Source organism: Eucyclogobius newberryi, unplaced genomic scaffold (genome assembly GCF_026437365.1).
Source record: "Eucyclogobius newberryi isolate DKJ021-1_F unplaced genomic scaffold, fEucNew1.0.hap1 SCAF_21, whole genome shotgun sequence".
Lineage (NCBI taxonomy): Eukaryota > Metazoa > Chordata > Actinopteri > Gobiiformes > Gobiidae > Eucyclogobius > Eucyclogobius newberryi.
The window spans coordinates 25,156,491-25,179,547 of NW_027315846.1; the positions used below are offsets into that span (position 1 = coordinate 25,156,491).

General features: G+C 42.0%; 2 protein-coding genes across 5 annotated transcripts in view; one reads left to right on the plus strand and one right to left on the minus strand.

Moving 5' to 3' along the window:
* The window catches only part of lbh (LBH regulator of WNT signaling pathway), a 472,239-nt gene that overhangs the window by 378,986 nt on the left and 70,196 nt on the right, over positions 1-23,057 (minus strand). The gene's annotated exons all lie outside the window — the stretch shown is intronic.
* The window catches only part of fermt2 (FERM domain containing kindlin 2), a 77,332-nt gene that overhangs the window by 3,256 nt on the left and 51,019 nt on the right, over positions 1-23,057 (plus strand). For all 4 annotated transcript variants that reach the window (XM_072457463.1, XM_072457464.1, XM_072457465.1 and 1 more), the window contains exon 2: positions 343-500. In XM_072457463.1, coding sequence (XP_072313564.1) covers positions 344-500 — 157 coding nt within the window. In that variant the 5' untranslated portion in view covers position 343. The remainder of the gene's footprint in view (positions 1-342; positions 501-23,057) is intronic.

Below are 23,057 nucleotides of genomic sequence, written 5' to 3' on the forward strand. Positions count from 1 at the left end.
TTTTCTCACAATAATAGTAACTGAAAGCCATTTTATGTAGTTTTTTAAAAGAAAAATTCAAATGGAAAAGAAAATCAAGACATTACGATCAACGAGTAAAAAGACAAATATGTCATTCTTTATTTTTATATTTTTTACCATAACGCTCAGCCCTACTGTCTACTAATTTGTTCTGAAATGCATTTGATTCTTGTTTTTGTTTTTTAACTTTTCAGCCTTGTTTCAATTTGAAAGTGAATTTTGAAACAATCTATAGCAAATCCAGCATTTCCGTTTCAGTTAGTTCCGCTCCACTGTTAATCCATCGTCTTAAATGTCTCTTGCTTGTGGCGTGTGTCCCAGGATGGCGCTGGACGGGATCCGGATGCCCGACGGCTGTTACGCCGACGGGACGTGGGAGCTGAAGATGCACGTGACCGACCTGCACAGAGACGTGTCGCTCAGGGTCACTGGGGAGATCCACATCGGAGGGGTCATGCTCAAACTGGTGGAGAAACTAGGTAAGACTCTAAGCGGTTACTTTGTCATAGAGGGTTAGACCTGTGCTCACACCAAACTACAACTTTAACTGAGACTAAACCTGGACTGGACCAAGATTAGAACAGAAATGGACTAAATGGACATAAGAACGGACCCGAAAGAGGCTCTAACACAAACCAGTGTGAACATAACCCAAGGCATTTTTCCATGTCGTTTTGGCCCATGTTTTACCTCCAAAATATGTTAAGTAGTAGTAGATGAATTGGTTTGAAATGCACAATGGCAGTGGACTAACTCTAGAACTGAACTGTATCTGTAGATTATCTGTAGATTCTTTTGTGATGTATCAGTCTCACACGGCCCCTAAACACAATCTTGCAGAACTTTAATGGTCAAATATTAGAGATGGGAAAGTTCTTAAGATTCTGAATTACCGTTGGTCATTAGAATTCAGTCTGTACTCTTAAAAAGTGACAAATGTTTATGTCACGTTACCTTTAGTATTGTTCATAAGGAGGAATAGTGATGACAAAACAAAGCAAAACATAAGTATTTAAGTGATGTTTGGTCTAGTGTCAAAAAATCATGGCGAATAATTCAGTTTTGTTATGTCTTCCTAACATAATTCCTAAAGCAATTCATGTACATTGCTTTATTCTTCCCTTTTTATGATTGCTGATTTGAAAAAATAAGATAAAAATACATTACAGAATAGCAACATTTTGAGTTATTTAGTGCTGACCGCAGCATTATGACTCCTTTTGTTCTTCTTACCTGAAAAAAAAGACTTAACGGGCCATGATGTCACCCCGGCCTGTGGTGACCTCGCGGCTCAACCCTGAATCACATCCAAGTGGACAGAAGCAGTGCTGTGTTTGGTGCGAAGAGCCTTATTTGAACTGCACTTTGACGTGACTCTGCAGATGCATTCCTCCTGCTAATGCCTAATGCTAATGAAAAGCATTTCCTCCGACCTCTGACCCCCACAGCTCTGTTAGAGTTGACGTAGGATTTTCAGTAGATTTGAGCTGTGCAGAGGAGGTGTGCAGAGGAGGTGTGCAGAGGAGGTGTGCAGAGGAGGTGTGCAGAGGAGGTGTGCAGAGGAGGTGTGCAGAGGAGGTGTGCAGAGGAGGTGTGCAGAGGAGGTGTGCAGAGGAGGGATATTCAGATTGGATTCAAGATACACTGACACGTTTAGAGGATTTGAATTGTACTTGTGTGAGAGGTTGTCAGAGTAAATCTAGTTCCTAGTTTGTGAGTTTGTGTTTAGTGACCATGGCAACAGTTTTCTGATTAAGTGAATTCAATTGTTGCAGTTATTCTAAAATGCTGTGCAGTATAAAAGCTCACTGAGTTTATCAGATGTTTCAGCTTTTGAATCCCGATGTTTTGTAAACCGCAGGAGTCTGCATAATACACTACATTATTATTCTATTTTTGTATTTCATTATTATTATTTATTTTTTGTCGTGTCTGACGTTGTATATTTCCGAACTAATGCAAACGCTTAAATATGCTTTTGTATTTCTAAAGGATGATCACTTACACCCAACACATTCTGATTATTCGAGGCAATTTATCTGTTTTTGTTGTGTTGTTAAAAGAAAGAAGGTTAAATATGTGGACTGGACAAACCTTTTTAAAGTGTCTTGGCTTTGTCTTCGGTTCTTTCTTACCAGTTGAACGGTAGCTTCCCCGGAGCACTTTGAAATGTTATTTATTTGTATTTTTAACGGCAGAGAACGTCTCCATGCTCACGTACTGGCCACCCAAACATGAAGGTTTTCTTAATAAACAACATATAATTAGTTGCTCTGAATTATACTTTTAATCTTGACGCCAATCTAGGCACTTCACAAAAAGACGTTTAGTGATGTTAGTTAGCGTAGCTGTGAGACGTGGCTAAAGCTTCATCCTCGGCGTTTCTGCATTAGTTTCACTTCCCTGCACATCTATACATCTTTTTACGTCTCTTGATGTAATTTGATGTGTTTGGAGAATGTTAGAAGCGTTATGCTCTGGAAATATAATATCAACGTGAGTGTCATGCTTCGATAAACGATGCTAACGTGCTTTACCTCTGTTTGGCCAAGTCTGTCGGCCCCAATAATATGTCACCATCACTGGAAATATGATTTTCTTTTCATGCCTGTCTGCTTTTTGCCCTCTTGTTCTCACCTGGGTCTGCGCTACATACACATCATATTCAATCCAATCTGGCTCTGGTGTGTAGCTCTCTTTCCTTAGCTAAAGCGTCCCAGGAGCTCTTTGGAATCAACTCTCAATGAACCAGTGGAAAATAATAAGCCTTTAGTTTAGTTTTCAGCGACAAGAAAACTTCTACAGTCCAACGAACCCTGTGTTTTCACTATCTTTAAAGCATAAAGGCCTCTTCCACACACTTCCTGCCAGACCCAGCACGTTTCTACCCTCTGGACAACATCCTTGGCTGCAGCGCCGCACAGACCTCCACTATTCTGACACTCAGAACACTGCTTTTTTTTACCGCGGCCACACAAAGGTCAGCCCGGTTGGCGTTCGATTCCAGGCTGCCACAGTGGCTTGTGTGTCCATGCTGTTTTATCAGAATGCTCCGAATTCCTCCCCAGCTCCAGGGTTTTTCCTCCAGGACCAGGCCGCCAGCGCGCTCGTTTGAAAGCCGACATAACGGAGGTCTTTGTTCGGCCCATCCAGTGTGCAGCGCGGTCCACCCACTTGAGATCTGGTCTTATTCATGTTTTATGTGAGGGGTTTGTTGAACAGTAGGGGGCTTTCAAATACACAATGGCAGCCTAATTCTATAGACATGAAGTTTCCAAATCTTTTAATATGTATCCGATTTGGGGCTGGTCGGTAATACACTGTACATTTTGTTAACAGACAGATGCTTGAAAAAGAAAAAAGTCAATGCATAAGTAATAGAGGTGATTAGGACATTTAGAAACTAAATAGGTCTAAATACGGCTTAAAAGGATATACAGTAACAAAAAAAAAGAATACATGGTTTTGTGGCTACAATAAAGGGTAAACAAATTTTGGATTTCAGTTATATAATTCAAATACATTTTTCTCATCGTAGCATCGGGCTGGGTATTGCCAAGACCCTTGCAATACCATACGTATCCCTATACTTGTATATTCCGATACAATTCCCTCATTACGATACGTATCCAGATACATTTTGGAAAAAAGGGTCTTAAAAATGTACCAAATGGGTAATGTTTTTACTCTGGATAAGAAAATGTATGAAATGTCATGTTTATCCACAAAACACTTATTGATAAATCCATTCTGCTCTAATAACTTCATACATCCAACCAACTGATCCAAATAGAACTGGAACACATTCTAGTAAAGTATTGCATGTTTAATGGTCTGAACATGCTGCAGCAGCATCTTCTGCACAGATCAGCTTCTGAACAGGTCCATAGCTCCTTCTCACCTCGATATATATATATATATATATATATATATATATATATATATATATATATATATATATATATATATAACAAAAATATTGATACTTTGAATTGTATGGGGAAGATTATTCAGATTGTCTATGTACCATTTGCTTGCAGTGCAGTACAGACTTGTGTATGCCTGGACCCTGTGCCTCGTGTGTTGAGGCTCTCTGGGTCTGTGCTTAGTGTCGTGGTCACACCTCTGCTCCTGTCACACATGCCAGCGCTGACAGGAGCTGCAGGTTATACATAGAGCCATGTACTACAAACAGCATAGGGGAAAGGGCACAGTCCTGCAGCAACCCTGAAAACATTTTTGATTTAGTTTAAGTGAGTGACTCTGGATTTCTGTGCGACGTTGTACCAAAAATAATTCAAGTCATATTTAATTCTACAACACTTTCTACACTACACTTTCTCACTTTCTACACTTTCTCACCACTGAGCTACTGCCAGGGCGGCAGTAGCTCAGTGGTAGAGTGCTCGTCTTCTGATCTAAATGTCGGCGGTTCGACTCGCCGCTCGGTCAGAGTGGTCAGATCCACTGGCCCGCAGGTTGGTGGTGTGATCGCAGCTGCCTCATGTGAATACTGCCGTTGTGTCCTTGGGCAAGACACTTAACCCAACTCGCCCCCCAGTGTCTGTGAACATCTGGGGTGTGAATGTGTGTGTGAATGGGTGACTGGTTCCTTGATGTAAAACGCTTTGAGTACCTTGACGGTAGAAAAGCGCCATATAAATGTTACTATACTAATTAAAACGGTTAAGTCGCGCCATAAAGTCTGTACCAAGACAAATATCCATATCCCACGCTGGTTTCCTGGCTATTTGTGTCATATGATCCTAATCCAATCTATTTCCAATGAAAGTGTACATATCCTTTATATTGTCTTAGCTCCTCATGGTTCCACTCATAGAGATCAAAAGACCTGTCATGGAGCAGTTAGTATTAGCCATCAATACTGCAAATGATAAAACTCTAAATGCCCACACACACGGTGATAATGTAGACCTTGTCATGTGCATGTGGTTGTTTAGGGTGACCTCTGACCTCTGACAGCATCTGTATTGTTCTTAGTTTGACTTGACTTGGTTATATAGACTCTTCCAGACGCGATGAGTTAATGTTCTATTCCATTCCTTTTAATGAGGCTGTGGAATAACCAGAAGGACTAGGTTAAGTCAAGGGGTTTGTGAAATAAAATAAATAATTGTCAAACTGTTCAATTCCAATATTTGTTTGGTCTGATTTATTTAGCAATATTTAAAAAGAGAAGTTTGTCATCTTGTCGTTAGCGCGTATGCTAATTTTGGCAAACTGCTTTCTCAGTAAACTAAGATGAACAGTTTTACACATGCTCACGTTTTTTAAAGAGGCTCTGGTTTCACTCACGTGTGGTCAAGTGGTGGTCAGTCACCAAAACAACCCTGTTTTGTAGCGTTAGTGATTTTTGGAGGCTAACTTACAAATTGTTGTAGACAGTTATTGTGTGTCAGACTAAACTTATTGTATGTTCCTTCTCCTTAGATGTTTTCTCTGCTCAATGCCAATGATTTGACCCTTCTCAAAACACTCACCTTTTCCATGACCATGCGATTTGTCTTTCCACATGGTCATTTTAGAAATAAGAAGGCGCTCGCTGCATCAGGCTGGTTTAAATACCATGTTGCAGCTGAAACGTCATCACCAATGTCATGCAGTAATTATCATATATCGGAAGCTTGTTCCTTTTTTCTTAGTTGAATCCAGGCGACAAGTTTCTTTTAGGACAGGCAGTATATCATTCCTGGAGAATTCTACAAAGAAATCCCAAAAAGTTGTGATCGTTACGAAGTGAATTTTAAGCCTATTTGTGTTGTGTGTAGTTCTCGGAAAAAATACCAAATTGACCGGCTTATTCACTGATGTCCAAGTTCCCATCAGTGAGTCTTTATAAACACATACACTTCTATGGGGTCGATGTGTGTGTTGTTTACCCTTTCCTCTCCTTCCTGTGGGCCGTCCCATTATGCCCTAGCCATGGCCTTCCATAATGGATTGAAAAGGCCAAAGCCGGGCAGGCACTTAGCTATTGATCTAGTTCCATATACTTCTCTGGGGAAGCAGTATTTAAAGCCAGCATCGACCCCCTCAGTGACACCCGTGTGTGGGACTCTTTCATCCACCATCCACCTGCGTTTCATCACCGCGGCTAGCTCTGGCTTCCAGCAATGCTAAATAAGCTAAACGCTAAACTAATGATTGGGAAAATGCAATGGAATAAGGAAGATGAAACAAAATACAGCCCAGGATTTAGCTAGTTATATATTTATTTAGGGTCAACATTCTTTCTCTCTTTGGTTTGCGATAATAACTGTTGCAAAATATTTAGCATAAACTTAAATTTCATTAGCTTAATTAGAAGACCAAACGCTAGCATGTGTCTGCTAGCCTGTGTCTGCTAGCCTGTGTCTGCTAGCCTGTGTCTGCTAGCCTGTGTCTGCTAGCCTGTGGTTTTCGCTTATTGCGGTTCCAGTCATGGGCATCAATTGGTGTCTCAAATTTGAAGTTTGGATCTCTTGCTTTGTTCTGGTTTAGTCCTGTTTACTCCCTGTTGCTCTTTCTTCCCCATTTTGAGTTGGCACCAAAGTTGGATCTGCGCATGCCCAGATTCTCCTGCCCACAAAGGTTTGTCTCTTGCTATGGCAACACAAACATGGACAAACTACATCTAATATGTTATACATTTCTTTAACTCTTTAACCATGCTTATTTAAAGTTAAATATGAGCAAATGGATTAGTACTTTGAACATTGCAGCGGCGTGTTTCTTGTCGTTGGGATTACGGAGCACGATATTCAGACTGTATCAAAACTAAAAGCAACGAGACATGTTTTTTATCTGCACTAAATGCGTAATAAGCTCTGCACAAACTTCAGAGTTTGAACGCTGCAGTAAGAAGCACTGACTGAGTTCAGATGAAGTTCTACATCCCGTTCAGTCAGTCTTTATTTCTGGTCTCTTATTCACAGCGTTACAAGCACAAAAAGCTGATGAACTAATACGTGTCTAGAGTTGATATTGTTGATATTTCTCCACTTTTGTTGAATTCTGTTCAACATAAAACATAAGTCCAGTTCTCCTGACAAACATTTCAGCTTTAGCTTTAGTTATTCTGTCTACTAAATCCAGTGTCCAGTGCAGCTCACAGACAGGGGGCGCTAGAGAACAGAAGTGAGGGCACAGAGGCAGAAGTGAGGGCACAGAGGCAGAAGTGAGGACACAGAGGCAGAAGTGAGGGCACAGAGGCAGAAGTGAGGGCACAGAGGCAGAAGTGAGGACACAGAGGCAGAAGTGAGGGCACAGAGGCAGAAGTGAGGGCACAGAGGCAGAAGTGAGGGCACAGAGGCAGAAGTGAGGGCACAGAGGCAGAAGTGAGGGCACAGAGGCAGAAGTGAGGGCACAGAGGCAGAAGTGAGGGCACAGAGGCAGAAGTGAGGGCACAGAGGCAGAAGTGAGGACACAGAGGCAGAAGTGAGGGCACAGAGGCAGAAGTGAGGGCACAGAGGCAGAAGTGAGGACACAGAGGCAGAAGTGAGGGCACAGAGGCAGAAGTGAGGACACAGAGGCAGAAGTGAGGGCACAGAGGCAGAAGTGAGGACACAGAGGCAGAAGTGAGGACACAGAGGCAGAAGTGAGGACACAGAGGCAGAAGTGAGGGCACAGAGGCAGAAGTGAGGGCACAGAGGCAGAAGTGAGGGCACAGAGGCAACAGAGGCTGAGGCTCCACTGACAAACACTGACACAGGATCTGGACATAAGTCATCAGCAGCAGAACAACAGATTAAACAACCATGACAAGTGTTCTTATGCTAAACAATGAGCCCATATCATGTATTATTAAAGGTGCACTGTGTAACTTCAGGGAGGAGGGTGGTGTCTGAACAGCCTAGTGTACTGTAGCTGCCATAGTTACAGTAAGCTGTACTGTTATGATGGCATTGGAAAATAATAGTTTGTGCCTAATATTATACAAACTCAGTCGTAGTCCGTAAGATATAACAAAAATATGCATCCAAAAATCCAGGAAATGATTAATGTTTATAGAAAACTGACCCTGCCCCCCCGCCCCGCCCCCATCCCCAAAAAATCCCCCAAAACACAAATTGCCCATTGCATGAAGCGTCGTGTGAATTGGTGAAACTAGCTTCAGATTAGCTCCCTCCCCCTCTTCCTGACTGTCCCGCTCTGACGTTTGACACTGGTGCTAAAATTCCATAAAAGTCTTGGATGGAGCAGGAAATGACTTCCAGGGTTTGGCATGTTGCTCTGGAGGCTGCGTCATCTTCTGGATCCTCTGCCTCCTCTGCGTCCTCTGCGTTCTGCGTCCTCGCTCGCTCACCCAGGCTTTCCCCACACGTACTCCAGTTTCACCCGTCACCTCAATGAATACTGTCTACTGCCAACCACTATAGACTGTCCTGTTTTGGAATCATTCAAACCATTCACTTGCTATGTTCCCAAACTTTTCCACTCATGATACATTTCAGCTTTAAGATTGGATTTTGTTGTTTTATTTTTTTAATGGTATTTTAATATTTTATTTTAGCTGTATCGAACCTTTTTATATTAAAAGGAAGAGGGTTGTTTTGGTGACTGACCACCACTTGACCACACGTGAGTGAAACCAGAGCCTCTTTAAAAAAACTTGAGCATGTGTAAAACTGTTAAGCTTAGTTTACTGAGAAAGCAGAGTGACAAAATTATCATACGTGCTAATGACAAGATGACAAACTTTTCTTTTTAAATATCGCTAAATAAATCAGACCAAACAGTTTGACAATGATTTATCCTCATTTTGCCAAATTAAGATAAATATATTTAAGATTTTGCTAGATATTTCACACATTTTATCCCAGTTTAGCAATTTGTAGATTTACACGTTTACTTCCTGGTTTGAAATCCTGACAAAACCAGACATCACAATAGGAAATGCCTAAATGTTACCTAGCAACCAGGATTTACACTGGGCCAAAACGTCTCTAATGTCACAGAAATTATTATTTGACACATTAATGTTTAAAGAGGGTTTACGGTGGCAAAGGCGGTTGGCGCTCTTGCCTCCCAAGAAGGGATCACATGATCTCTCTGGGTGGAGTCTGCATGTTCTCCCCGTGTTACCGTGGGTTCTCTCTGGGTTCTCCGGCTCCTCCCACCGTTCAAAGACATGTATGTGTTAGGCAAAATTGGCAACTCTAAACTAGCCCTAGTGAATGTTTGTCTGTAATGTCTCTGTCTCTGTGTTGGCCACTGTCCAGGGTGTACCCCGCCTAAGGCCCAAAGTCACTGGGATAGGCTCCAGTCACCCGCGACCCCGAAAGGGAACAAACGGAAGAAAATGAATGAATAATATTTAAAGACTCAGAAAATTGTGCAAAACCTTTGGATGTTTGTTTTTTATTCATAGCAAAGAGTGAATGTTTTAAATCTGAGTAAAATAAAGTGAAACATTCAAAACTCAGAAGAATTATTATCAAACAGCTCATTCAAATTGATCTCATCTGTAATTATTCAAATGAACTTTTGAGGTGGATTTGAGACACAGTACAAAGTAAAAAGGTGAACTTCCTGTCATTTTCAATAGGATTTTCAACTTTTTTCCCACTTGATTGGAATTTGTTGATGACTTCTGCTTGGACTTGTCCAACACTTTATAAGGACAGTCGGGCTTATCCTTGGAAGTGTGCGCCTCCAGAGAATTGCGTTGTCGGACGGTGGAATGCACGGTGGACACGAGACAGGATGTCTACTTCCTCTGGAGCCTTTACGTCCTCTCTCCGTCCTGTTCCCTTCCCTTTACCACTGGATCAGACTTTAACCACGTGATATCAAACCCAACTTTAAGCAGCCAGCGGCCATTTCAAATATGCTTAAAGGGCCTGTACCATATTTTTAATACTAGATTTTGAACATGACGAACATGTAGAATGAACTGTTGGCTCCGCCCACTTAGTTAGCCCCTCCTCTCACTCTGAAGTTGAACCGTGACAGTGTCTGGAAGAGTTACACGCAGCTGTCTCCACACAGTTCTAATACAATGTCTCTGTTTGGATAGTACTGTAAAATTCTCATAAATTCACCTAAAATGCAAAATAAAATATCGCCCAGGATACTTTTAATAGTTTAGTTTGAATCAATACAAATGTTGCATTTTATTTTCTTAGTCCAGAATTTCTTCTCATAAAGCAAAGGTTAAGATTAGATTTTTTGAAATTTTATTCATACCTTTATTTATCTGAAGGAAAACACAAACAGTTCTCAATCACTTCACTTTTTCCTATTTATAGAACTCAAATGACACTACATCTTCCAATTCAATGTCTTTTTGTAAATTATTCCAAGACCAATTCATGATGATGCTTCCCTGTGCCGCATCAATTCCCAATATAACCTTTTTACAACAAAGTCGGCTGCAAAATTAAAATATTTTGACACATCGAAAAATAATGACTGACTTATACTGTAAAAAACATGAGTCCCTAATGCTCCAGTATTAGTGGCGTACATTAGTTTGTGCCATGAAACGGTTGAACGCACTGAAGCGGTGTCGTGGATGTGAGTTTTGGCGGGCTCTTTATCCCTCGCTCTGATCACTTGAGCAGGAAGTAGTTATCCCGAGTCCAGCCCCGCCCCGATCTTTCCTGTTCGAGCCGCAGATACTTCACTGATTACATTTCATGCTCTCGTCTGCTCAGAAGCAACTGAATCAGGAGGAGTCAGTTGGATCGAGTACTTCTGTTTTGTGTACGGAGTAATATTCACTAACACGTTACAGTTCATGCAATAGTGCACTGCAAACCTTCAGTTGACAAAATGACAAAATATTTAGTTCTTTACCTTTTATGTTGTTTGAAAATGTTCATGGTAAAAGAATACTGAATTGAGATTGAGTAGCATGTACATTCTGAACTGCTCTGAAGTATTACACTATTAAGATGGTGTCCAACCCAAGTAGGAACTAACCCAAAAAGTCCAGGAGATCTTTTAGTGCGAACTTCCATTTCCTCAGCTTAAGAAATCCTCGTCAATGAGCGAACACGACACATAAAACGGCACAGACACCAGGCAAGTCGGTATGTTTTTAACTCTAGTCGTCCACGTCCACACAAAGCACTGTGCATCATCTCAGCGTAAACAGAAGAGCTGAAGAAACAACAGAATATACAGTCTTCAGAGCAGAGCCTCAAACGTCTGCATGTGCTTCATAATAAATCCATTAATCCATAAATCCAGTCACCGCAGGGTCTGAAGCTGAAGACTCCAAACTAAAACCATCGTCCTCGTGCTTGGTCCAGGTCAGGTTCAAATCCAGCATAAGTCATATCTGCATAAAGATTCCACATAGTCATCCTCTTCCATCAGGTAAACACATTTTGAAGGCGTAAAGGTGAATTATTGCCCTTATTGCGCGTGCTGTATGTGGAGGAACATAAAGCGGGTGTGGATCCTGTGTAAATCTGCTTTATGGCTCTCGTTCACTTGTTTCCGCGGTGGTTTTCAGTTACAATAGATATTTTAAAATACGATTTAACGCAGCGTGATTAAATGCAGGGAAAGTGTTGTTTTTTTTTCACAATTTTGGCCATTTATTTATACTCAAAAATGCAGGAGCTGAAAAAAGACCCATTCAGAACTGGTACCCCGCCCTACTGCAAACATGTTTCAGCATACTGAATAACAAGGCGGTTAAAACTGTGATTAATACAATAATACAGGTCAAACTGAGATGCTTCATAAAATGTTATTAATTGCCCATCCCTGCTCCTGGTTTAGTTCAACATATCTGGTTTAGTAGGTATGTTGCATCAAAACAGTTCCTCGGTACTTCATTCACTTTTCACATATGTACATGCACATGTTTCAGATCATTCCACAGATTCTTGATTGGATTTAGGTCTGAACATGTCTACATGTTATATAGATATAGATATCAAGCCTCGAAATAACGGGTTGGACACGGCCAATGACCGACGCAAAAATCAAGGCTCCGGACATACTGACCGATGCAAATTTGTTGCCGTAATATATTTTGAATTGGCAAAAACAGCGCGGTGAACATACCCAAAGCGATTACTATGCACAAACTGGGCGCGCCACACTACAGTCGACGGATTATTGTTGTAGTTGTACAGCGGCGGAAACAGTGGAGCGCATGTGCGCGCTGAGAAACACCACGCTGCTGCCGCTGTCAAACACAAACAAAAAACAGCGGCTGCAAGGACAGAGATCACTGTCAAGAAATGGATTGATGACGATCTCGCTAAGTTTTGTGCCTGTGACTGGCTAGAGCCGTCCTTCTCAAAAAGAGGGGCAACACGTCGGGAGCGTTTGAGCGTCGGACGCTCCACCCAGAGGGAGAGAAGAGGAGACGGGTAGTTCCAGAGCGTAATCTTACCTGTAAATGCTTTTTTGTTCTTCACAAATCTTTTTTTTTGTTGGCGTGAGCTAAATGAAAGTTTAAAGCCCCTCCCCCAGCGTTACCATGGAGATCATCTCACTAATAAATTATATAATGCTTAAAAGGGCTACAATGGGGGGCCAATAAGCATACTTTTATATTATTTAATCAATTTATGGCCATTTTATTTTTAAATGAATATGCTGTATTAAAGAGTTGGGAAGTTAATTATTTAAAAAAAAAACTAAATGTTTCCTTACTTTTTTCAGATAATTGTGAATAATTGTAAAATCGTGATATTTTTCCTCATGATAATCGGGACTAAAATTAAAATTGTGACATCCCTAATAACGAAACAAACAAAAGTCACCCAAAAGCTAATAAAATGAGGAAGTGTATGTATCACTTGGCTTCACTGTGACTGAGGTGGAGATGAGGAAAGACCACCGTGTTTACTGTGTCTTTACTGTTGGCAGTGACAGCAAGAAGCCAAATCAACACATCAATAAAACACTTGTGACCGATTCAGAATTGGCCATGACAGGTACCAAATGATTGGTACCTGTCATGTTGACAGGGACAGAAAAATAATTATTTCAAGGCTTGGATAGATGTATTTGTCATCAGTTGCATCTTAAATACTGCACACTCTCTGCAGTCCCCTGTGACTCTGTGGCCTGTTTTTTGTCCCTGTTCTGTTGCCGTACCCTGTGAGGTGGCCCTTTGTCATAGCAGGGCGCACACCTGTGAGGAAATGGAAAAGTGATCTGCTCTTTTTGTTTGCTGTAGCCTTGTGTCCTTTGAGAGTTCATTGAGCTCTCCGTCCTTCAGAGACCTGCAGGGTTTATTTTAACATGTGAAGAGGCCACTGTAACCTACTCACGGCAAAGATATCCTAAAGGTCCCACTATTTTAAAAACATCATTCAGGTCTTGGTTTCAATGTTTTGATGCTTAAGATATTTCACACACATTTCTATTATTAATGAACATCAGATAAAAATGTTTTTGGTCAATTTTGAATATATCCTGCCACTGCCTTTGTTATAAGATCCATTTGTATGAGTTTTAGAGTTTGTATTGTCCGGTTAGGGATCATCTCAAAATGGGTTGAAGCTGAAAAGACATCATTTTTTTTCATCTCTCTCTGGACCCCCTCCCCCCTCAAAAGACGAAAGACTGGCTTCATATAAAATGTTAACGCGTTGATAAAACGATAGTAGCTTGATAGACCCTGCTCACCTTTAGTCCCTGAACATCCTTTGGTAAGTTTATCAGTAGAAGTTATGAATTCTCCAGATAATGTCACCTGTTGCGCATGTTTGTTTACTCAATCCACATGGGAGCGGGGCGGGCCTAATGTTGGCCTAATGCTCAGTGCTGAGAGAGTTTTTTAAGATTTCAAAACAATTACTGCCACAACGATGTATTGAAGCTTCAAAGCAACGAAAAATATTACGTCTTTTCAGCTTCAACCCATTTTGAGATGATCCCTTAATGGCTGCAACTAATGAGTATTTTAGTAGTCGACTTGACAGCAATAAATGTTTCTATTTGTTGACTAGTCAAACTACTAAGTCAATTGTATATTGGGACTTTATAAATAACATTTCAACAAAATAAGAGTTGAAACATGGTGACAAAGTTGAGATGCATCTCTGTGTTGGCAATTTAAGAGGGAGAATGGTCGAAAGAAGTAAAAGCAATATTATAATTTCCACCTAATGACATCACAAAAAAGAAGGAACTGGCGGTGTTACTTTTAGTAATACTGTGTCGAGAATTCAAACTTTATACCAAAATAAGATACACATTGTGAGGCCATCTTTTGTTTTTTTTAACCGTATTCAACCCCAAAAAATAAGTGCATTTGTCAGTTTAGTTAGTTTCGATGTAAAGAATTGCTAGTTTACTCCTTTCCATGTTTAAAATTCAAGATCTGGGTGTGTTGCCCCCAGGTACCGCTTTATGCCCCCTCACTGTTCTTTTCAAGGATGTTTAAAACAAGAAGCAACAGAAATTCTACCTATAATTCCATACAAATGTAATGTGCTCTTAAGTGCTTTGTTAGAATTGCTTGCATGTGGCCTGCATTTCCATATTAAGCCGGGAGGTTTGCTTCATGACTGTTTCCACTGTTGAAAAGACAGAAGCTTGTTGTTGTCCTTGTACAGCCATCATGTCCCAGGCCTGAGGATAGTGAATATATCTGCAGCATTGATCGGCCTCCAGAGCTGCTTTGCTAATGCCATTATTCCCCCGGTCCGTTGTATGAAACCTAATTGCGTAAATCTGTGGGGGCTCGGGCAGAGGGGAGGGCTCGTGTTTTTCTGTTTGGGTTGTTATGACACAAATGGATATAAAACGTGCGTCTCTGTGGAAGCCACTCTAATGTTCCATCCCTGCTGTACTCTCTCCTCGCTAACAAACTGCAAATGAAGTCCTGCAAGATGAACAGACTGGCAGTAATGGTTTCTGTTACCTTTTAGCTCCACTAAATTGTAAACGTCGACTGTATTTTGTATAGAGGTTATGCAACATTCGGAGTTTCGACGGTGAGTGTCAATATTGAGAAAGGAAATCTGCTCCTGTAAAAGCTGCCGCTGCCACTGCCAAACGTAAAGCTCTACAACTCTGTCTTTATACAGTCAACTAGTGACATAAGAAAAAAGCAACTCTGATTTGGCAGACTACACTTACATTTATTACTGATCATACACAGTTGAACAAAATATATTTCGCTCCTTAAATATGTTCGTCAGTCAGTGTTGAGGGAGTTAATTGTCGTTGGCTGAGGGAACGTGTCCTTTATCTCCCACTGCCATAATCCAACAAGGCCTATTGAATACAACCGTTGGGTCAAACCTCGCCCTAGCTAACCGTGCACCCCATGATTATTCATTTTAAGATCATTCGCCCTTTAGCGTCCTCACAACCGGAACACCCTGCAACTCTCGGGCTGCTCCCTCCAGGGCCGCTCCCTCCAGGGCCTCTCCCTCCAGGGCCTCTCCCCTCCAGGGCCTCTCCCTCCAGGGCCTCTCCCTCCAGGGCCTCTCCCCTCCAGGGCCTCTCCCCTCCAGGGCCTCTTCACTCCAGGGCCTCTTCACTCCAGGGCCTCTCCCTCCAGGGCCTCTCCCTCCAGGGCCTCTCCCCTCCAGGGCCTCTCCCCTCCAGGGCCTCTCCCCTCCAGGGCCTCTCCCCTCCAGGGCCTCTCCCCTCCAGGGCCTCTCCCCTCCAGGGCCTCTCCACTCCAGGGCCTCTTCACTCCAGGGCCTCTTCACTCCAGGGCCTCTTCACTCCAGGGCCTCTCCCTCCAGGGCCTCTCCCCTCCAGGGCCTCTCCCCTCCAGGGCCTCTCCCCTCCAGGGCCTCTCCCCTCCAGGGCCTCTCCCCTCCAGGGCCTCTCCCCTCCAGGGCCTCTCCCCTCCAGGGCCTCTCCACTCCAGGGCCTCTTCACTCCAGGGCCTCTTCACTCCAGGGCCTCTTCACTCCAGGGCCTCTTCACTCCAGGGCCTCTCCCTCCAGGTCAAGTGATTTCCTCCTGTTTCCAAACACTGAATGTTCTGCATATTTAATGTTCAGTAAGTGGCATGGAGCTGTCACTATTGGCACCGCTTGAATGGAATGCATCTGATCTGTGAGTGGGGTTTAATGGACCTGCGGACCAGAGGGAACCCGGGCAGTGCCAAGAACCAGCCCCACTCTGAGGAAGGTCGGTGGGTTTGGCAAGACTAGAGGCCATCACACACAAAAAAGGCACCACTATTTTCTTTTTCTCTGCTCTGCTGAAAACTTTACAGCAGTGATTCTGTCCCAAAGTTTCTCCATGCATCTAAACTCTCTAAACTCACTCCAACCTGCCTAAACCAACACCAATCCTCTCTTCACACACCCTCGCCCTATGTTTCACATGTTTTTTTGATATAACGTTGGTCTAAAACAAAGTGCTGTTTCATGGCCTTATTAGGAGCAGTGTTCGGTGTGTGTTGATGAGGCTTAATCTCACATTCAAGCACATTGGAGCGAATGTAACAAACAGAAGACCTTCATTCTAAAAACTGAAAGGTCATAGAATTATCCATAAATACCTGTATACAATTTTCCAATACTACATGGAAACCTGCAGTACATTTGGCCGTGGGCACATATTGTACTGGGCACACTGCAGACTGATAAACCTGCTGCTGGCCTTTTGTTGTGAATGAAAACAAGTCACCTCCTCCCGTCAACACCCCTGTGGCGTCCGCCCGCGTCGCCACGGTAACACCATGCCCAGTGTAATGAGCTGAGGAAGCGCTTTAACATCTGACAGACGGATGACAACGGCCTCCATGTCACCGTCAAATACATCTTTACCATCCTTTCTGGGAGAGACGGCAGAAGATTTATTGAAAAATGAATTACACCTAAAGTTTGTGTTGGAGATTTAGAAATTAGAATCAAATATATTGTCGGTAATCTAAACTATTGAAACTATTAGACTGGTAAAAGAGCAGATAAAAAATGGAATAGAAACCTGCTTAATCTCCCAAACCTGCATATAAACGTATATTCCTGCACTCTTTTCACCTCTGATAATATCCTCTGAATATCATCATCATAAAATTAAGCACGATTTAATAAAAGCTAGAAATATTGCTTCATTCTGCTTTTCATTTAAGCTCATTTAACTTGTATACTGTTAATTTAGTAAAATGTTTGTGCTGATACTGCAGCAGGTCTTACACACAAGGATTTATTATTTCATTGAAACTATCACTGTGAACACACATGGGACAAAACCATGTGTGAAATAAATCATGTTTTATATGTTCGATTCCTGTACTGTGTTGTACTCTCCACTGATGAAGCGGACATGGTTTTCACTTCACTGCTGAGACTTTTCATTGAGAGAAGGCCAAGAGTTTATATAATTACTCCATCTTGCTTCATATACTTGATGTTTTCAGTGTCTTAAATGTTGATAGTAGTAAATGTACAGAAAAAAGTGTCCAAACGTTTGACTGTTTTGGCTTAATACGTTCTCAAGCAGCAATTGTACTTCTAAATTTGATAGTGACAGGTTTAATCGAACGTCTCGTCTCGCCTCTCGATCTCCCTCCTGCAGCACTGAATGATGGGTGCAATTTCCTTTTCCTTTTGTAAAGTCTCGTAAATATGCAACAATTCAAAGCTAATCGCATCCCAGCCAACATGAATTTTGAAGTCACCCCCCTTCCCCCCGCCTGGCCCCTCCCCCTCTCATAAACATGGTTACTGCTAATGTAAACACTAAAGATAGTCACACCAAAAGAGGGCTGAATGTACAGCCTGTGCATTCTCTATAGGAGGCATCTATCATTGTTTATGTCAAATGGAGTTTCTAGGGAACGATTAACGGTGTATTTTTAGTCACGCAATGTCAATAACTGCAATACAGAAGCTTGTTGAAATGATGCTTCAGTTAATATGACAAAATGTATACGTCTTTTCTCCTGCACTATTACTTTACAGTCCTTTGTGAAACGTGTTGCATCATTTTAACAAATGTGTGAAATATCGTTTGCTTTTAGTTTTGTTTTCCATAGTAGTTTTATATCTTTTGAAAATCAGATCAGCTCACACTCATTTTTACACTGCAGTAATCGGAATATTTATGCAGTGAAAGTTTTTATTTTTTCTTTTACAGCCTAAAAATCATTTTAAAGGCGCAATGGACGATTTTTCTGCGATCTGAGAACGCAGCTGCGTGGAAGTGCATAGTGGTCAAACTTTGTTTCTTGATTCAAAGTTTGACCACTATAAAAAAGCATGTCGATTTTAAATTGTATGTTTTGCATCAAAATATTAAAAATGTATTAAATATATTATTTATTTTTGTATACAGTTCTACCAATACCAAGTGTTCCATCCATCCATTCATTTTCTACCGCTTGTTCCCTTTCGGGGTCGCGGGTGACTGGAGCCTATCCCAGTGACTTCGGGCCTTAGGCGAGTGTTCCATTGTAAAAAAAAGAAAAGAAAACGCAACCAGACAAACGTAATTTCGAATACATTTTGGTGCCGTCCTGCCCACACACACGAGCTCTTGCATAGATAAACCACTTATCTGCTTTATTGCATCCGCACTCGCATTATAATTAGATGATTTATGTTTATTTCCTCATGTATTTTCCATTGCGGCTCTGGTTAGCAGCTGCGCCGCAATGCTAGCAGGGTGGCTTTAGCTTGTTAGCAGCCGCACACATAAACAAACTAGGCTAATGTAGCTAATGTGGCTAATGGATGGATCCCAACACATATCGCTGCTACAAATCTGCTCCACAATCCCGTATCATCTTTCACGTCCTGCAGAGGTCATAAAACAAGCATCCCCTCCCCCTTCCTCAGTCCTGCCGGTGTCCACGTTTTAATGCACCCAATTACTTAGGCCTCTCCGTGCCGCTGGGTTACGTCAGCCTCGCCAAGTCGTATATATATTTAGCCGCGCGGCCCTCCCCTCTTCCCTTTTAGCGGATTGAGTTACCACCTTGTTGCAGAAAGGGCCCATTGAACAGCTATGCTAGCAGAGCACATCCAATCACAACACGGCAAAGGGTAAGCGTAATCAAGGCCGGAGGAAGTCTGGTTTGGGAAGTGGGAGGGGCGTGGCTGGGCTGGGCGGGGCAGCCGGACTGTGTTGGCAAGGGCAATGCAGGAATAAAAACCTGACTCCAAACAGTTCTGAGAAATCACAATGTTTCAATGACTCGCCAAATTCAAACGAGTAATGGCTTCTCAGTCTATAAATCATAAATATTTGCTTCACCGTACAGAATACCAGCAGCACAAATGTTATGGAAACGCTTTAATCCCAGCTTCATTTTCTCCTTAATTGCAAAGTCATTAGTCTTGTTCCAAATTCACTGCAAAAAGTAATAGCTGATTAACTTTAAATGTTTATCTTGATTTGAATAGGTATGATTCCACAGTAAAGACATTTTAACGTTTATTGCTCTATTATTGCTCTACAAAATATACAAATATATTAGGATAGGACAGTAGGTTATGCCTCATTTTCTCTGGAGTTTTTGTACAATAGCAAGTGGTGCGTAGGCCTTTTATTTGCTTACAATTCTTTTTTATTGAACATTTTAATATGATGGCAAGTGACAACGCATGCATACTGTCATCCGTGTAAAATAATACTTGGTTCCAATACAATCTATTTGCTATTACTCTATTACATGGCTCACGATACAATAACGTCACGATTCTGCTCATGAAATACACGCATTTTAATAATCAAAACATGTCGCTACTGCAGCCCACAATATCAATACTGTATCACAATATATCGATATTTCGGCACACCCCTATTGGCTGCACATTTTGATTTACTTAATTTTCAACAGTTTGCAACAGTCCAAACGTATTCCTAATGCATTCCGAGCATCCTATTATTAATATAATGAGTTTATAAGCGTATTTGTTGCCGTCATGGTAAAGCTAACAACAACGAGCATGCTAACGGTGTTTTTCCTGGTTCTCGGATGATTAAATGCTTTATAATTAAGAGAAATTTTAGCGCAAGGCGTCCTCATTTTGACCTGCTTTTACAATACATCTGTCCTGGGGCAAGACACATTTTACTCAACTAGATGAACATAAATCTGATACAGCCACTTTCCCGGGCAAAAGTGAGATCCGCTTTCTATAATACTGCGTACATTTTATTTCCAATCCATCCCTTGTTCTTTTTTCGCTCACAATATATAGCTAAAAAATGTTACTCTTGATACGCGCCTCGCCAGCTCCTCGTTTAAAGTAGCAGCTTCTCTAATCCCGTTGCCCCGACCCCACAGCTGGGTCACCAGAGTGGCGCGTTGACAGCCCGCACCCCATGCAGCTCCAGCCGCGCGCCCGGGGACGTTTCCTTTCCAATGTTTACCCCCCCAGCTACGCAAACAGGCCCGCCCCGCTCCCCCATTCACACCCCACAATGGCATCCGCACGGAGACGCTAGCGGACACTAGGCTAATCACCCCGAGCCTTTTCTCCTGAACCCGTTTAGCCCGGCTTCTGTCACAGCGCTGTGGTTTCCTCTTCGGCTAATCCCATTGATGGAGCCTTTTTTCAGTGGGACACACGTGGGTTTGGGAGGTGAAGGCCAGGCCACTAAAAAACAAACTTGGAAGGTGCCGGTTGCCATGGTAGCATTTGATTGACAGATGGGGGAGGTCACCAGAGGACTGACGTTGCTGGTGGAGGTTGATTCGGGTTAAAGTGCACATGCTTTTCAAAGTAATGACATCAGCTTCTATTATATCTGCCAGAGCTAATGAGTTGTCTGACCTAAAGTATTAATCAAAGTGGGATACTAATTGAGTTTTCACAATTTCAAGAAGTGGTTAAGGACAGACCTTTGGGAGAAAAACTACATTAAACTATGAAAAAGGCAAGACAAGTCGAGTTTATTTGTAGAGCACAATTTGTACACAAGGAAAATCAAAATGCTTCACACAACAGGAAAAATGCATTAAAATCACAGACATGACAGAAATTATAAAACGGTTCAAAACCTAAAAGAGAAGAGTGCAAAGCAAATCATTTCAATCAAAACAAAACAGTTTTTAGCTTAGATTTGAACATCGTCAGAGTAGAACCTGTCTCACATCTTTAGGAAGAATGTTCCAGATTTTAGCTGCGTAAAACTGAAACGCATGTTTAGTCCTGACTCTGGCACCAGCAGGAGGCCGATCCATGTTTAGTCCTGACTCTGGCACCAGCAGGAGGCCGGTCCATGTTTAGTCCTGACTCTGGGCACCAGCAGGAGGCCGGTCCATGTTTAGTCCTGACTCTGGCACCAGCAGGAGGCCGGTCCATGTTTAGTCCTGACTCTGGCACCAGCAGGAGGCCGGTCCATGTTTAGTCCTGACTCTGGCACCAGCAGGAGGCCGGTCCCTGAGGTCCTCAGAGTCTGAGATGGTTCATATGACACTAACATGTCAGATATGTACTTTGGTGCTAGGCCATGGAGAGACTTGTACACAAGCAGAGCTGCTTTAAAGTCTCTTCTCTGAGCCACAGGGGGCAGTGCAGAGACCTGAGAACAGGACTAATGATGGTACTTCCTGGAATGTTCCAGATTTAACGACATGTTAACTATGTGAGTGAGAGGTGCTAGTAAACTGTTCAGACTTTAGAAATCTGGAGGCTCACACATGGAGGCAGCATGTAGATGAACTCAGACTGGTGATGATCTCCTGGACAGTTTTGTCAGTTACAGGTGCAAAGTGAGTCAGCTCTAAGTGTCTTGGTGGTTTTAGGGTTATTTTTTGCATTGTGGGATTTTTAGCATTTTAATGCTCTAAACTTTGTCATTAAAGAATAATGCAAACTCATTACACTTGGATGTGGAAATGAGTTCTAACGGCAGCTGAGCTGGAGGGTTTGTTCATCTGTTACTGTGGCAAACGGGACACAAGAGTTGTTACTGCAGCTTCAGATTATTTCAGAAACATATCCTTCCATAGTTCTACATAAAATGAGGTTTTACATGTTCAGCTTCTCTTTGTAAGTCTCTTTTTAAACTTGGAGCTTTGACTTGCGCCATTTCCGTTTTGCCCGGCGGTCCAGCTCGAATGCTCTTGCCTGGGACCCAGAACACACACATACATGAATATGAAACAGACAAGCTCATTGGTCATCAGTTATTTACCACAAATTCTAACTCCTCTCACCTCCGAGTTTAGTGCTTTGCTCATTGATTCTGCAGAAATTCAAGATGTTTTTCAGTCCTTTTTTCCCTGTAAACAGTTATATTACGGACAGACAATGAGTGTCCCTGATTCAGGCTGATTCAGAAAATGCGGACCAGACTGACGTCCATCTGTATAAACAGTACTGAGAGTTGTCTTTCTGGACTCTCCAGGGAACAAATACTGTGTACTCTTAAACAAATGAAGTGAACATTGTGAGTATAAAAGAGTGTGTGGATTTTTAATCAGAGATGTGAACCAATCTCACCTTTTCAGTTAACAGCTTTGTATACAGAAAACAGTATGCGACAATCTGGGCCCATATCAGCCCGTAAATAAGTACATCAAATGGTAGACCCAACCAGGATATTGTCTGAACTATAAAATAAAATCATATTTAACAGTCAAATCTTTACAATTTGATAAAATAAAGTAAAAAATGTATGAATGAAAATGTTTTTTTCTTCCTGACTCTCTGAACTCCATGACCTGAAAACCACGTGGTTTGGAGCCGATGCTTGGCTGATCATTGACGATCTGAAATGACTGAATCTCTATCTCAATTTTAAAAAGGCTTAATTGCAGAGGAACCGATAACAGATTTTTACCGGTTTCTTTATCTTATACCTGTTCAGATGTATCGGCTTTTGGTGTGATTTAGTAACACTAGAATACAGTATTGTCATTGGTTGTCCGTAGATGCTAAAAAGCAACATCAATATAATGCACAAGTCGAAGTATTATTTTTAAGACAGTCCTCACTTTGGTGATGCCACGTATACCGTGGCAACATTAAACGAAGGCTTTGTCTGTGGCTGAACGTAACATGACTCATCAGACTCCATGTAAAGCTCTCCAGCCCACAGAAGGTAAATGTTTTTATGAGTGTGTGTGTGTGAGTCATGAGGAGACAGAGGGGATGCAGATGTGAGGAGGGAAATGACTTCTGCACAGACTG